This window comes from Salvelinus alpinus, chromosome 17 (assembly GCF_045679555.1).
Source record: "Salvelinus alpinus chromosome 17, SLU_Salpinus.1, whole genome shotgun sequence".
NCBI lineage: Eukaryota > Metazoa > Chordata > Actinopteri > Salmoniformes > Salmonidae > Salvelinus > Salvelinus alpinus.
The window spans coordinates 28,069,374-28,083,863 of record NC_092102.1 but is presented as its reverse complement, the minus strand read 5'-3'; the positions used below and the strand labels follow the sequence as shown (position 1 = coordinate 28,083,863).

Genomic DNA, 14,490 nt, shown 5'->3' with positions numbered 1-14,490 from the left:
TTTTTGTGCATATGGAACATTTCTGGGATATTTTATTTCAGCTCATGAAACATGGGACCAACATTTTAGATGTTGCGTTTATATTTTTGTTCAGTGGAGTTAATCTTAACCACTAAGAAGAGTATCATTCTTATTACAAGTGTTGTGTACAAAGACAATTTTATATAACTTATTGTCTTAATCCTTAAGAGTCTATGCGTCAATCTAATTGACATAATACAACAATTCCCATAAATCTGTCAGTTTTAAGGTAGAGATATCTGTATGGGCTTTTTTGCATGGGCTGCATCTCAAACCACTGCATCCGCCGATGTTGGCCTTCCGCATCTGCGGTGGAAAGTGGCAGAGCTACAGCACTTTGTCAGACCAGTAGACATTGAAAATTGGTCTTCTCACGAAAACGTAGCGTCCGAACGGTTTGGCCGACTAACTAATATGACCACTATATGGAAAGATGAGACTCACAAACACGATGGTGTACTCCGTTTTTCTCTACGACCCCCACAAGCCCCATGGGACTGGTCTAAAATCAGTACCGCCGATGTGCCAACGTCTGTCTGTAGCATCCGAACCGTTTGGGCTACAAACTAATATAACCCACAGGAGGTTGGTGGAACCTTCATTGAGGAGAGCGGGCTTGTGGTCATGGATGGAGCGGAATCAGTGGAATGGTATCAAATGCATCAAACAAATGGTTTCCAGGTGTTTGATGCCATTCCATTTGCTACGTTCCGACGGTTATTATGAGCCGTTCTTCCCCCAGCAGCCTCTACTGATATGTAAAGGGGAGACTTACGAACACGGTGGTATTTCTGTTTTGCTCTACAACCCCAACAACAACGACAGGACTCGACTGAAGGTAACCCCGGACCAATTATTTTCAATTATGGAAGTATGGAGCTAGTTTTGTACCAACAAAAAAAGGGGTTAAATATGTGTCCAAAAAAGTAAAATATTTCCTGAGCGTTCTTATACTGTATCTCCTAGAGACACTTATTCCTTAATGTTTTTTGATAAAAAATAATTACTTTTCCATTTATGAATGTGTTATTCAATTAATTTCTATGGGCTATAGTAGTAAAGCCCAAATTCAATATTTTATCAAATAATTTAAAACAATTGTTTTGATACCTAGAGGGGTCCTAAAATTCTAAATCAAATAGCTAAATGATACATGGTATGACAACTTTAAAACAATTTGTTACGTTAGTTTCACAACCCAGCTTGTTTAGAGCCGCCTCATAATCGGTTCAGAGACAACACAAGTTGACACATTCCAGAGTGGACTTGGCTCCCCATCTGTCGGCTTACCTGTGTTTAGTCAATCATTAATCACTGCTATCAGGAAAGCATCGTTCAGACGACAGGACGCCATCTCAACACGGAACTGACAAGACACTCGCCAAGTGTCCGTCCTCTGAGAATAGAAAAACAAAGTCTTGTCCTTTATTACATCAGTCTTTCTATACGAGGTCAGTTAGTTCAAAAGTAATTGTCCCTCCCTAAATTTGAGACCTACTCTAAATTCTGTCCTATTCATAATATATTTAGGGTTTGTGGTGTTTGTTAGTGGGAACTGTGCTCTCTGAGAGGATGAGGAGAGGAGTTAACTGCAGCTGGTTAGGAGCAGAGATCCCGCTGTCCTGGGAGTTCTTCAGTGGTAAGACCAGCATTTATGCATTCACATGAACTGTATGGGCTATGTTTTTGAGTGGCCAGAGAATTTGCAGTCATTGGATCTGATACATATCAGGTTCTGTGTGATAAACGTCCGTGCTTGAAGACACCAACATTTTCTTTCTATGCCAAAAACGGCACAATGCTTTTTCAATGCTTTGTCTATGTGCAATATTGGTGTTTGCCGTCTTAGATTCTGAGTGATGCCAACTGAGCCATTCTCTGCTACACCAACCCTGCTAATGTGTTGGGGCATTTCCGCCTGAGACTTACCTCACACCAGTGTGTCACCAGTGTTTATGATAATGTTAGCTCTATTGTTGTTTTCTGGGAACTGTATGTGTTGTATATGATTTGTCCCACCACAAGTCCTTGTGTTGTGCGTTTGTACCCAGTGATCAAGGATGAGCTATGGCTGTTTCTCATTCCTGCTGGGTTCGCTGTGATCATGCTGGCCCTGTTCCTAGAAGAGGTGGGCTTCTTCCTGCGTCACGTCCCCTACTCCAGACGCCGGCGCCTCTACCTGTGGATACTGGGCATGTACCCGGTAAAGGGACCTCTCATTTTTGCCACACATTTCAATTGTTTCGGATAGGTATTTGTACATTTTGTCATTGTTGCCTAACTACACTCATTCTCTTTCGGTCAGGTCTTTGGCTTAACCTCAATCATTGCGCTGTACGTTCCTCGCTCCTCCTCACTATGTAGCTTCATAGCTTCTCTGTAAGTATTGAGTACAACCTCTTTCTGACCATCACTTTGTTTTGTGTACTAATTTAAATTGTTCACATCATTCTGGGCTAAAACTTCCATCAGTAAAACTATCTCTCCATATGTCGTTCTTGCTCTGAAGGTACCACTCCATTACTTTGCTAAAGTTTATGGGGCTCATCACAGACTTCTTTGGGGGTAAGGCCCGCATGCTGGAGATCTTAGCTGGAGAGCAGGTGTCTCCGGATCCGTTCCCATGTTGCTGCTGCTGCTGCCTCCCTATGATAGCCATCAACAGGTACTTTATAACTGGGTGTCCTCCTCAGTGTGCGCATCCATATCGTGATAATGATAGATTCATAAGATATGGCCACATCGCAATAATGATAGATAAACAATATTGCTGTAATGGCCCCATATCGCAATATTGATAAATGCACAATATATCACCATAATCTCCCATGTTGCGATAATGATAAATGCACATATATTGCCGTAATCACCCTGCCCACTACCTCTCCCTCCATAGGACCAGCCTGGGATGGATGATGACTGCTGTGCTGCAACTGTCTGTGGTCAGAACCATCCTGTTCTTTGTCACTCTGGTCCTCTGGACAGATGAGCAGTATGACTATGGAGATGTGAGTGGAATGCATATATCGCAAGACATAATTGCATTGTAACCATTATTTTTTTTAACCATATCCATGCAATTTTTCACAGGTGGATTATGCCAATCCCAATATGTACACGAATGTCATCATAGGCGTGTCTACCTTCTTGTCCTTCTATGGCCACCTGCTGTTTTACAAAGCCACCAAAAAGGCCTTGCCTGGCTATGGGCTGAGGGCCAAATTTGTCTGTATCATTGTAGTGTTGGTGCTGTGTGGCCTTCAGAGTGGAATCCTGGAGACCATGGGGGCCCTGGAGGTGGTGCCCTGCACCGCTCCCTTCTCTGTCCTCATGCGTTCCCAGCGTAAGTGCACTGTGATGGAAGTCCTCCCCCATACATCTCCCTCTCAACATCATCTCCATGTCAATATTGTAACAGTGGAGATACATGTTTATTATTAAAATTATCAATGTGACATTGGTGGTAACCTTTTCTATTTTATTATCTTCCTCTCTCAGTAATTTACCACTACTCTGTGATTGTGGAGATGTTCTGCATATGCCTCTTTGCCCGCCACACTTTCCGTAAAGTGGAGCCTAGTCTAGAGGAGGACTTTGGGCTGGAGGAGAGGCCCCCCAGAGGCATATTGATGGAGAAGGCGGTTCAGACTGAAGACGTGGTGCCACTCAGGGAGAACCCCTGGCCTAGCTGGGGCGGCACCGGAGTCTCCAATCCCGACTGTAGTAGTGACAGCAGTGAGGACAGCCTCTGTAAAGTCGAACACGCCCCTTTGGATTGCTTCCCTTTCCCTCTTCAACCGAGACGTCAAAAGACAGTGAGGCCAGAAAACGTAACTGATGAAAGTGGCACTTTGGAGTTGCCCAAACTGACTGTCACTGCTGACATCAATGTTGTAGAGTCTAGAAATGTTACTGTTGTATGACAATATGGAATGTACTGTCCTGGAATCTCCTGGTGGGAAGACAACATAGGGGTCACCTCCAGAAAATGGAAGAAACACACCTCACCGCTTGAGGTACTACCTTAACCAGTTTGTTCCTTTTTGCGTATATTGACTGAGACTCTGGCTCTATCTATTCCTTAGCTGAATGAAGATGGTAGCTACTGGTGTGATAGGCTGTCATTTTTTCCTACCCAGATTTTTTCCCTACTTTTTATACTCTACATTTTGTTTTGCAATGTTATCTCAAAAAGCCAATAAACTCATTTTTAAAACGCCTGTTGCACAAATATTGCATATTTATTAATCGGTCTCTGTGTCTCTAATGCCGTCTCTCAAAACGTACAAAAAATCTTTGGAGTTTGATATGAATTTGATTACCTTCATAGGTTAATGTAATGTTCAATTCAAAGTAAGCACTAATATAATCTGTTCTCATAACTTCCCCATGGGGTAGATGATATTGGCTCCCTATGAGCTTCTCACACCACATACATAGTAGGCCTCTGGCCTAGCCTTCCCTCTGAAGTGCCTTGATACCAAAGATACACTATATATACAAAAGTATGTGGACACACCTTCAAATTAGTGGATTCGGCTGGGGTATAAAATCGAGCACACAGCCATGCAATTAACATAGACAAACATTGGCAGTAGAATGGCCTTACTGAAAAGCTCAGTAACTTAACTCAATATGGCACCATCATAGGATGCTACTTTTCCAACAAGTCAGTTCCTCAAATTTCTGCTCTGCTAGAGCTGCCCCAGTCAACTGTAAGTGCTGTTATTGTGAAGTGGAAACGTCTAGGAGCGACAGCGGCACAGCCGCGAAGTGGTAGGCCACACAAGCTCACAGAACTGGACATTCTAGCTGATTTTGTGCTTCCAACTTTGTGGCAACAGTTTGGGGAAGGCCCTTTCCTGTTTCAGCATGACAATGCCCCCATGCACAAAGTGAGTTCCATGCATAAATTGTTTGTCGAGATTGGTGTGGAAGAACTTGACTGGCCTGCACAGAGCCCTGACCTCAACAGCATCGAACACCTTTGGGATGAATTGGAACGCCAACTGCGAGCCAGGTCTAATCGCCCAACATCAGTGCTCGAGCTCACTAATGCTCTTGTGGCTGAATGGAAGCAAGTCCCCGCAGCAATGTTCCAGCTTCTTAATGGAAAGCCTTCCCAGAAGAGTGGAGGCTGTTATAGCAGCAAAGGGGGGGACCAACTCCATATTAATGCCCATGATTTTGGAATGAGATGTTCGACGTACAGGTGTCCACATACTTTTGGTATGTAGTATTTTTGGTATGTACCATGTAGTGTACTGTAGGTCTCATATTGTCAAATATAATGTCAAACAAATATGAAGTAGTTTACGCTGGCTACTGTAACTCCCCCAGGCATGTAGTAAGAGCCAAGTTTTGAAACAATGTGTCTACTGTGACCTCTTAGTGATACACATTTTTCCAATGGTTTAAATAATAAATAAGAATATAAATTTTTTCCCCAAAAATATTATCTGAACATTAGAGTGAGAAAATGCATATTATTCTCTTTCCATACCTTGCTGACCTTGCAAAATAATTACATCCTTACAAAGCTTCGCTTGCAGCAACAGTTTTTTTTCTGCTCCAATAGAAATACCGCTAGAATATGCTCCATCCAATCAACAGCATGAAACAGCTGCTTCCTCGAAAGTCTTTCCCCCAATCGAAGGATTGTTCCATTTTGGCGGTGCGGAAAACATGGCGGAAGATTTGAACGGTAAGGAGGGTGGGAAGTTAATACGTGTATATTTGTTGTGGTTTGAGGTTATTGTGGCTGTTTGAACTGATCAAATGTAACACTTAATTATGTGACCTTTAATACACGCTTGTCATTGAATATTTAGCATTGATAAAGCAATAACAATGACATTGAGTAGACCGCTCTATCTGCGCACTTCGATTGTGTGGTCTTTTAAAAAATAAATTGTAGCGGATAACGTTTTAATTAAAAGCTAAACGAATGCATACGGATATCGAATAACTAGTAACTAAACTAGCCAAAGAAATGATCGCAAGCTGCATGCACGATAAAGCGTAAATTCGAGGAAAATCGGCCCGGTTTTCAGACAGCCATAGTTACTTGCAAACAACGGAGAACTTCATAACCCGCCAAAACACAGACCTCGTTGAGTAGCTAGTTAGCTAGAAATGTCTGGCAGTGTCTGCAAGCTGTCTTGCAAGCGTTTCACATAACCCGTTAGCCTGCACAATTCCAAATTAGAACAAATAAGAATATGATAAAGCTGAATATATTTAATTGTTGCCTTCTAAACCTAACGTAGTTGGCAGCTATTAGCTAACGTAACTTAGCTAGCTAAACATGGTGGCTACAATTACAACATTGCAGGTTGCAACGTATCCTGCAAGCTGTCTTTGGACGATCTGCAGGTTGTCTGCCGCCGGGAAAGGCTCCACTGTAAAGAACTACAGGTGAACAAGCATAACATCGATGACTATGAGGTTGAGTACCTCTGTGACTACAAGAATTCTAAGGTGAGTGAATTAATTCACAATGGGTCTATGAAGGCTGGGACAAATCCTCCGTAGAGTTATCTCGAGCATTGCAACTGTCAGTTGGTGTGGTTCCTTTAACTTTTGGTTTCATATGGATACTGAGATAAAGAGACAGCAGTCAACAGTTACAGCACGCAATGACTACATCAAGCTTGTAACTCGACAAATTTATGTGGTGCACTTGCAGTTTGTTAAAAGTGGCTCCAAAATGACACTACATTATTTACCATTAATATATATTTATAATTTATAAGCTGACAGTCTGCACTTTAACCTCATAGTCATTGTACCATTTAAAATCCAAAGTGCTGGAGTACAGAGCCAAAACAACAACAAAAATGTGTCACTGTCCCAATACTTTTGGACCTCACTGTAAAATGTACCACGTTCAATATAATTATTTTGTGGCTTAATACGCAATCCAAGTCATGTGTCCTTTTGTCATCTATCAGGAGCAGGAGTTGTACCTGGTCAAATGGAAGGGCTTCCCTGAGTCGGCCAACACTTGGGAGCCCCGCAAAAATCTCAAGTGCAAGAAGCTGATGACTCAGTTCCATGAGGACATGGAGCGTGAGCTGAGGCGGCAAAAGAGACGGACCACCTGTCCCAAGCGGCTGGACAAGGACGTAGCCTGGATCCTGGTGCAGAAAGCCAAACTCCGCCAGAGGCTCCAGCGCTGGGAGGCCGACCTGAACAAGACGCGCAACCACCCAGGCCGCATCTTTGTCCTGAACGAGGTGGACCTGGACGGCCCGCCCAGGGACTTCACCTACATCAACACCTATAAGGTGGGCGAGGGCATCGTGCTCAATGAGATGGCTGTTGGCTGTGAGTGTAAGGACTGCTTCAGTGATCCGGTCGGAGGCTGCTGCCCCGGGGCCTCCCTCCACCGCCTGGCCTACACTGACAAGGGCCAGGTGCGAGTGCGGGCCGGGGAGCCCATCTACGAGTGTAACACCCGCTGCAGCTGCGGGCCTGACTGCCCCAACCGAGTGGTCCAGAAGGGCATTCCATTCGACCTGTGCATCTTCAAGACTGGGAACGGCCGAGGCTGGGGCGTGCGCGCACTACAGCACATCAAAAAGAACACCTTTGTCATGGAGTACGTTGGAGAGGTAAGTAGTATAAAGTATTAGCCAATACTTTAGGTAAAATGTATTGGCCTATGTCAACTGCATTTACCAGAATGAGCTATTCTGTCATGAAAATGTATAAATTGGATTGGAGTAATGGACAAAGAACATTAGACAAACGTTGTGCTAGTGCTATGTTTCTATTACGGGTGTTTGTGAACAGTTTCTGAAGTGGTGTGTTTGTCAAGATCATCACATCGGACGAGGCGGAGAAGAGAGGACATCTGTACGACCGGCAGGGCGCCACCTACCTGTTTGACCTGGACTACGTGGAGGATGTTTATACAGTGGACGCTGCTCACCATGGCAACATCTCCCACTTTGTCAACCACAGTGTGAGTGGCACATTATCATATATGTTCACCTTTCAAAACCTGAGGCATACCTGCAGAGTAGCCAAAGCACCATGTCGTACCTTTTTGGTAGTAGTATATTTTGGTATTCTAGATGCAAGTGAAAGCAGTCGCATCATAGACACAGCAGAATGGAAGTGGTTCAACTCATGGATGTTATAGTATTGCACTCTAATATGCTTCCTCAAATAGAGCATGAAGTGCAGCAAATTTATCTATATTATAAGCAGTAGGCTATTCTGAAATAAAGCATTAATTGCTGTAATGTGATTTGACCTTAAAGTATTGACCTTTAAGTTGTCTCTTCTCTGTTTTGCAGTGCAACCCCAACTTGCAAGTATACAACGTGTTTATAGACAACCTGGATGAGAGGCTCCCGAGGATAGCTTTATTTTCAACACGCCCCATCAGGGCAGGAGAAGAGCTCACTTTTGACTACAAGATGCAAAGTAAGTGTGAAGTTTCACTGCCTGACATGTAGGGCTGTGGCGATACTAGTATCAAGATATTCTTTACATTTCAAAAATGAAAACACAAAGCAGACCAATCGCTTTGGTCCTTTAAAAACCTGCTATATGTTAAATATATAGTGTGTTATAACTTAGAAAATAAAAACATGTGACTCTGGATGACAACATAATGATGTTTGTTTCCAACATTAAGGCTGTTTTCCTAAAGAAGGTAAATCTGCTTCGTGTTTTGTTTACTTGCCATGGTACTAATGAGTATCGCGATTCTGGTTTCGTCCCGGCTCTACTAGCATGACCCCAACATGACAGTTTACACATTAAAGGTAGATAATACAGCTACTGTTACTAATATCAACTGAAAGCAACAAGTCACTTGATTTTCCATCAGTTGATCACCATGTGGGTGATTCTTTCGAGCAGCAAGCCCACAGCACGATAGGTAGTGGATTTATCAACTTCCAATACAGCATCGGCTGGAAGCTATCATGAGCCTCTATTGGTAATCGTGCCGCAATATTGCTGGAGATTTGCATAGAGTTCAGCTTTCTAAATTTTTTTTGCATCGCTCTCTTCGCTTTGCACATTTCACCTGGCTCATTGAAAATGAATAGGCTCTGTCATTTTGTCATCACCTATCACTGCTAGTGGGCATTGCAGGTAACTTGCTAGCTACTTTCACTAACTATAAAGGTGGGAGTGGGCACCAAATGTGTCATATTACCTAAACTCAGTCCTTTCAGGGCTAGGTAGGCGAGTGCAATTGGGAAAACCCAACTTTTTTTTGTACTACAGTAACACATGAATTACATTGAGTTATACAATTTCAATGAACACTGGACATTTCAACATTAAACTTTATTTAGCGTTTCACTCTTGAGTGTGTTTGATGCTTCGATTTTCATATTTGGCTTGTTAAGCAGTTTGACAATTATGTGGTGCAGGTGAGCTAACCATAACGCATATATCTCAGATACGCTGTCTTGGCTGAATTTGACTCTTGACATTGTCATTGCAGTTGATCCAGTCGATGCAGAGAGCACGAGGATGGACTCAAATTTCAGTTTAGCGGGACTCCCAAGCTCTCCCAAAAAGCGGATTCGGGTGGAGTGCCGGTGTGGATCTGACACATGTCGGAAGTATCTCTTCTGATATGGATTGTAAACGGAACATCAAAGCTTGAACAGACACTGTGTAATATTTCGGGGAATTATGTTAATTGTACGGCTTTATTTGTATTTGTCTATTTTTTATTTTTTAACTTTTAAGCCACATTGGTGCATTGGGTGATATCAAAAGAGATATGATACATTTTTGTATTTTTTTTTCTTCATAACTTCATTTTAAATGTCCCCAAATGTATCTAGTATGTTGGTAAACCATTTTAGTAAAACAATGGCCAATATGACCTAAATGAACCAGCTTAAACATACATTTTACACACCTGGATTTTAGAATTTCTTCAGCGCTTACATATCGGTAGTGCACTTGTCAGTCTGTACATTTTGTCAGTGTTTGAGGATTTAAAATCTCGACTTATAAATTCAGTGGAACATAGTCATTGCAAATTCTATGGTGCCCAGTCATTTTCACTAGCAGTTCCTGTCTCAAGTTTATTGAGCTTCAAGCCTCGTTGGTGGAAAGAAACATTAAAAGGTGTACTTTTATACTGATATGCTTTCAATGACTGTTGAGAAAATTATTAAGTTGCAATTCTTCCCCACTTGTAGATAGTGCTGTATGTTGTCCTGAAATAATGTTTAGGAATTTTGTGTACCTCCAAACTGTCCCAGTGCTTTTTTTGTTTTTGAATTGGCCTACTTTTTCTTAAATGTGAATGAATCCCCTCTGACACTCCCGTTTTGTTGTCCTACAATTGGTTGTTTGTGAGCTGCAGTATAATTTTACAAGCCACACCATGAAAAAGCTCTCCATGGTTTAACCTATTTGTGAATTAGATGAGAAATGTCCTTCATGTGGAAGTCAATATTATTGTTCATGTAGTAATGTGATGGCCAAACAAAGCTGTTCCTTTTTATTTTATATTTTCCTTAGTCATTTATATTTAACTTTTTTTTATTCACGTTCATTTTTATCAATGCAAATCTTTTTTAAGGTTTACAGCCAGCAAAAACATTGTAAATAAAAGTTTTAATCTGATTTATTCTTCTGGACAATATTTAGAGTGATGCAGCACTAAAAGTGTAATGTAAATGTAGCTGAATCAAAATGTAAAGTTTACAATTCATTTGAGTACAACCTCAACACCACTAGATGGTGCAGCTGCATTCCTATGACTTCACATCAAATCCCCCAATAATATGGTGCTGCTGTAGCTACAGTGAGTGTACAAAACATTTAAGAAACATTCCTAATATTGAGTCCCCCTCTTGTCCTCAGAACAGCCTCAATTCGTCAGGGTATGGACTCTACAAGGTGTCGAAAGCGTTCCACAGGGATGCTGGCCCATGTTCACTACAATGCTTCCCACAGTTGTGTCAAGTTGGCTGGATGTCCTTTGGGTGGTGGACCATTCAAATTTTATTTGTCACATACACATGGTTAGCAGATGTTAATGCGAGTGTAGCGAAATGCTTGTGCTTCTAGTTCCGACAATGCAGTAATAACCAACAAGTAATCTAACCTAACAATTCCACAACTACTACCTTATACACACAAGTGTAAAGGGATAAAGAATATGTACATAAAGATATATGAATGAGTGATGGTACAGAACGGCATAGGCAAGATGCAGTAGATGGTATAGAGTACAGTATATACATATGAGATGAGTAATGTAGGGTATGTAAACATAAAGTGGCATAGTTTAAAGTGGCTAGTGATACATGTATTACATAAAGATGGCAAGATGCAGTAGATGATATAGAGTACAGTATATACATATGAGATGAGTAATGTAGGGTATGTAAACATATTAAGTGGCATTGTTTAAAGTGGCTAGTGATACATTTTTACATAATTTCCATCAATTCCCATTATTAAAGTGGCTGGAGTTGAGTCAGTATGTTGGCAGCCGCCACTAAATGTTAGTGGTGGCTGTTTAACAGTCTGATGGCCTTGAGATAGAAGCTGTTTTTCAGTCTCTCGGTCCCTGCTTTGATGCACCTGTACTGACCTCGCCTTCTGGATGATAGCGGGGTGAACAGGCAGTGGCTCGGGTGGTTGTTGTCCTTGATGATCTTTATGGCCTTCCTGTGACATCGGGTGGTGTAGGTGTCCTGGAGGGCAGGTAGTTTGCCCCCGGTGATGCGTTGTGCAGACCTCCCTACCCTCTGGAGAGCCTTACGGTTGTGGGCGGAGCAGTTGCCGTACCAGGCGGTGATACAGCCCGACAGGATGCTCTCGATTGTGCATCTGTAGAAGTTTGTGAGTGCTTTTGGTGACAAGCCGAATTTCTTCAGCCTCCTGAGGTTGAAGAGGCGCTGCTGCGCCTTCTTCACAACGCTGTCTGTGTGGGTGGACCAATTCAGTTTGTCCGTGATGTGTACACCGAGGAACTTAAAACTTTCCACCTTCTCCACTACTGTCCCGTCGATGTGGATAGGGGTACACACGGGAAACTGTTGAGTGTGAACCATAGCAGCGTTACAGTTCTTGACACAAAATGGTGTGCCTGGCACCTACTACCATACCGTGTTCAAAGGTACTTAAATATTTTGTGTTGCCCATTCACCCTCTTAAGTGGCACACACAATCCATGTCTCAATTGGCTCATGGCTTAAATCCTTTAACCTGTATGTTCCCCTTCATCTACAGTGATTGAAGTGGATTTAACAAGTGACATCAATAAAGGATAGCTTTCACCTGGTCAGAATGTAGATATTTAGGTTTTTAAACTCAACATCAAGCAATGGTGTTATCATAATTTTTTTTACATATCTAAAAACCTGTAACATGATTTCTATACTGGCGATACCCAACAACTGAAAATGTATACTTTCCTTTTATAGTTGTCCTGACATTAAGTATTAGCACTAGCTCAAATGGCAAAAATATGACATGTCTCTGGGTCGACAGTAATTTTGTTCTATCGACATTTAGACAGCAATACCTGTATCTTCCATCCCAGTCTTTCAGTAAAGAGTAGTGCTTGTCCCTCTATGTCTCACACACAGCACACTCCTCCCTCTCTGTCCCTCCACTGCCTGTTCTCACCTCCCACTCTATCAGATGAAATCACCAGGCCGCAGCTCCCTCCGCTCTTGGCTCAAGGATATGTATTGGAGCTCTTTTTAGTCAAGGCTGTATAGGCAGTAACTGGCATTAGTGAGCACAGCACAGGGCCTTTTCCCTTCCCCTCTCAACGTCAATACAATGGCACCAATACACACCATTTCTATTGACACGTCAAGGGTCAGGAGGCTGCTCCCTGTTAGCTATCATGGACTATCATATCTCAGTCTTCAGAATCTTCTGGTCAGGCAGTTGGCTCTGGTTAGCATTAGCTTTACTTAGGAATTCAGATGTCTGCAGCATCACCAGAGCCTGGGGCAGCAGGACACCCATGGTGGGCTGCGTTAGGTTAGGTGTCTGCTGGGTGAGAGGGCAATTCTTGGGACCCTTATTGAATTGGCTGGATTTATGGAGGATCAGAGATGGAAATGGAGAATAAACCAAAGCACCCAGATTGCCCCTGTCTGGAACAGGCATGTGTGAGAACAGGGATTAGATTATATGAATGGACTGACTAGAGAGTTGTTTTCAGGTTGCTCATCAATGATGATGAGCAACCTGTATGAGGATGAGGATATATGACAAATATGAATTCTCTAAAGAACCATTAGAAATATCTAGATTTGTTTAATACTTTGGTCATATTGAAGAAAATATATAAATTATTTTAACCTTTATTTAACTAGGGAAGTCAGTTAAGAACAAATTCTTATTTAAATTGATGGCCTACCCCGGCCAAACCTGGACGACGCTGGGCCAATTGTGTGCCGCCCTATGGGACTCCCAATCACAGCCTGATGTGATGCAGCCAGATGTGATGCAGCCTGGATTTAAACCAGGGACTGCAGTGACTCCTCTTGCGCTGAGATGCAGTGCTTTAGACCGCTGTGCCACTATGTACAGGTATGTCTATTTAATTTCAAGCATGTGGGGTAGCATCAGTTGTAAGTTCATTTGAGGGGAAGCTTCCCAAGTTTGATGCCAAAAGTTGGTATAAAGGAAAGATGACATCAAAAGTTGAAACATAGTTTATTATAATATTACGGATCTGCGAACTGATCTTGAGCTTCTTTCTACCCACAAGTGCCGATCATCTAAAAGGCAGATTAAATGACAAAATGTATGATAATCTGGGGTTTTGTAAACTCTTGACAACTTGGTGACCTTAAATATGGATAACAAGGCATGGAAAAGGAAAACCGTATCTTTACTACCTTTACAATGGTCTCTTGTAACCCTGTGAACTCATACTTTTGTGGCGGGGTTATGTCCTCTTTCTGTTGCGTGGGCTAAAAAACATGAGTGCAATACACAAAATAAATGTTAAAATGAATATCCCAGGTGAGGAGCAACATACTCTAGCTGAGAATGTTTTATGACCTGAATCAATATTAAAATTGTCTTGTGTTTGACTTCACGGCATAGAATAAAATGTTGTACTTGCTCCTTACTTTTACATCTTGCAATCTGTCAATAGTTTCAAAGGAAATTTATTTTTCATTACAAAAACCAACAACAAAAATCCTAAATGGCCAGAGACATGCTTATCAGCTCAACCATTTTCTTTTTAAATAATACAAGAAAGAAATGGAAATCACACACTCTGACTTGCTGCTTCCATAATATTTAGAGGTTTAAAGACATTTACATAGGTATCCTTCAAACCTCTTGTATTTTACGTTTGATATTCATCTGCAGATTGTTCTGTGAGCTTTGACATTTTGGGGTCCAGCTTAATTAAAGGGTAAAGTAAAAAAAGTGTTTAAGTTCTGAAATTCAGGATTTGTTCTACTATTCAGAGACTATTCTTATGATTCTGTA

At 41.9% G+C, this 14,490-nt stretch overlaps 2 protein-coding genes across 5 annotated transcripts; both read left to right on the top strand.

Annotated features, from left to right (window-relative positions):
* The first annotated feature begins 68 nt into the window (after positions 1–68).
* On the top strand, positions 69–4,241 carry LOC139542656 (organic solute transporter subunit alpha-like). Of its 3 annotated transcripts, none has more exons than XM_071348345.1 (8): positions 69–859; positions 1,552–1,660; positions 2,073–2,224; positions 2,327–2,400; positions 2,531–2,686; positions 2,918–3,029; positions 3,112–3,364; positions 3,520–4,241. In XM_071348345.1, the coding sequence occupies exons 1-8, from the start codon at positions 455–457 to the stop codon at positions 3,942–3,944; spliced, it is 1,686 nt and encodes a 561-aa protein (XP_071204446.1). In that variant the 5' UTR covers positions 69–454; the 3' UTR covers positions 3,945–4,241. The 3 variants fall into 3 exon arrangements, with proteins under 3 accessions (XP_071204446.1, XP_071204447.1, XP_071204448.1); XM_071348346.1 differs by having other exon boundaries at positions 1,346–1,660; XM_071348347.1 differs by lacking the exon at positions 1,552–1,660.
* Positions 4,242–5,610: 1,369 nt separating this feature from the next.
* On the top strand, positions 5,611–10,635 carry LOC139542655 (histone-lysine N-methyltransferase SUV39H1-like). Of its 2 annotated transcripts, XM_071348344.1 has the most exons (7): positions 5,611–5,725; positions 6,356–6,501; positions 6,975–7,637; positions 7,844–7,990; positions 8,328–8,457; positions 8,769–8,801; positions 9,494–10,635. In XM_071348344.1, exons 1-6 carry the CDS (start codon positions 5,707–5,709, stop codon positions 8,771–8,773), a joined length of 1,110 nt encoding a protein of 369 aa, XP_071204445.1. In that variant the 5' UTR covers positions 5,611–5,706; the 3' UTR covers positions 8,774–8,801; positions 9,494–10,635. The 2 variants fall into 2 exon arrangements, with proteins under 2 accessions (XP_071204445.1, XP_071204443.1); XM_071348342.1 differs by lacking the exon at positions 8,769–8,801.
* Positions 10,636–14,490: the final 3,855 nt, after the last annotated feature.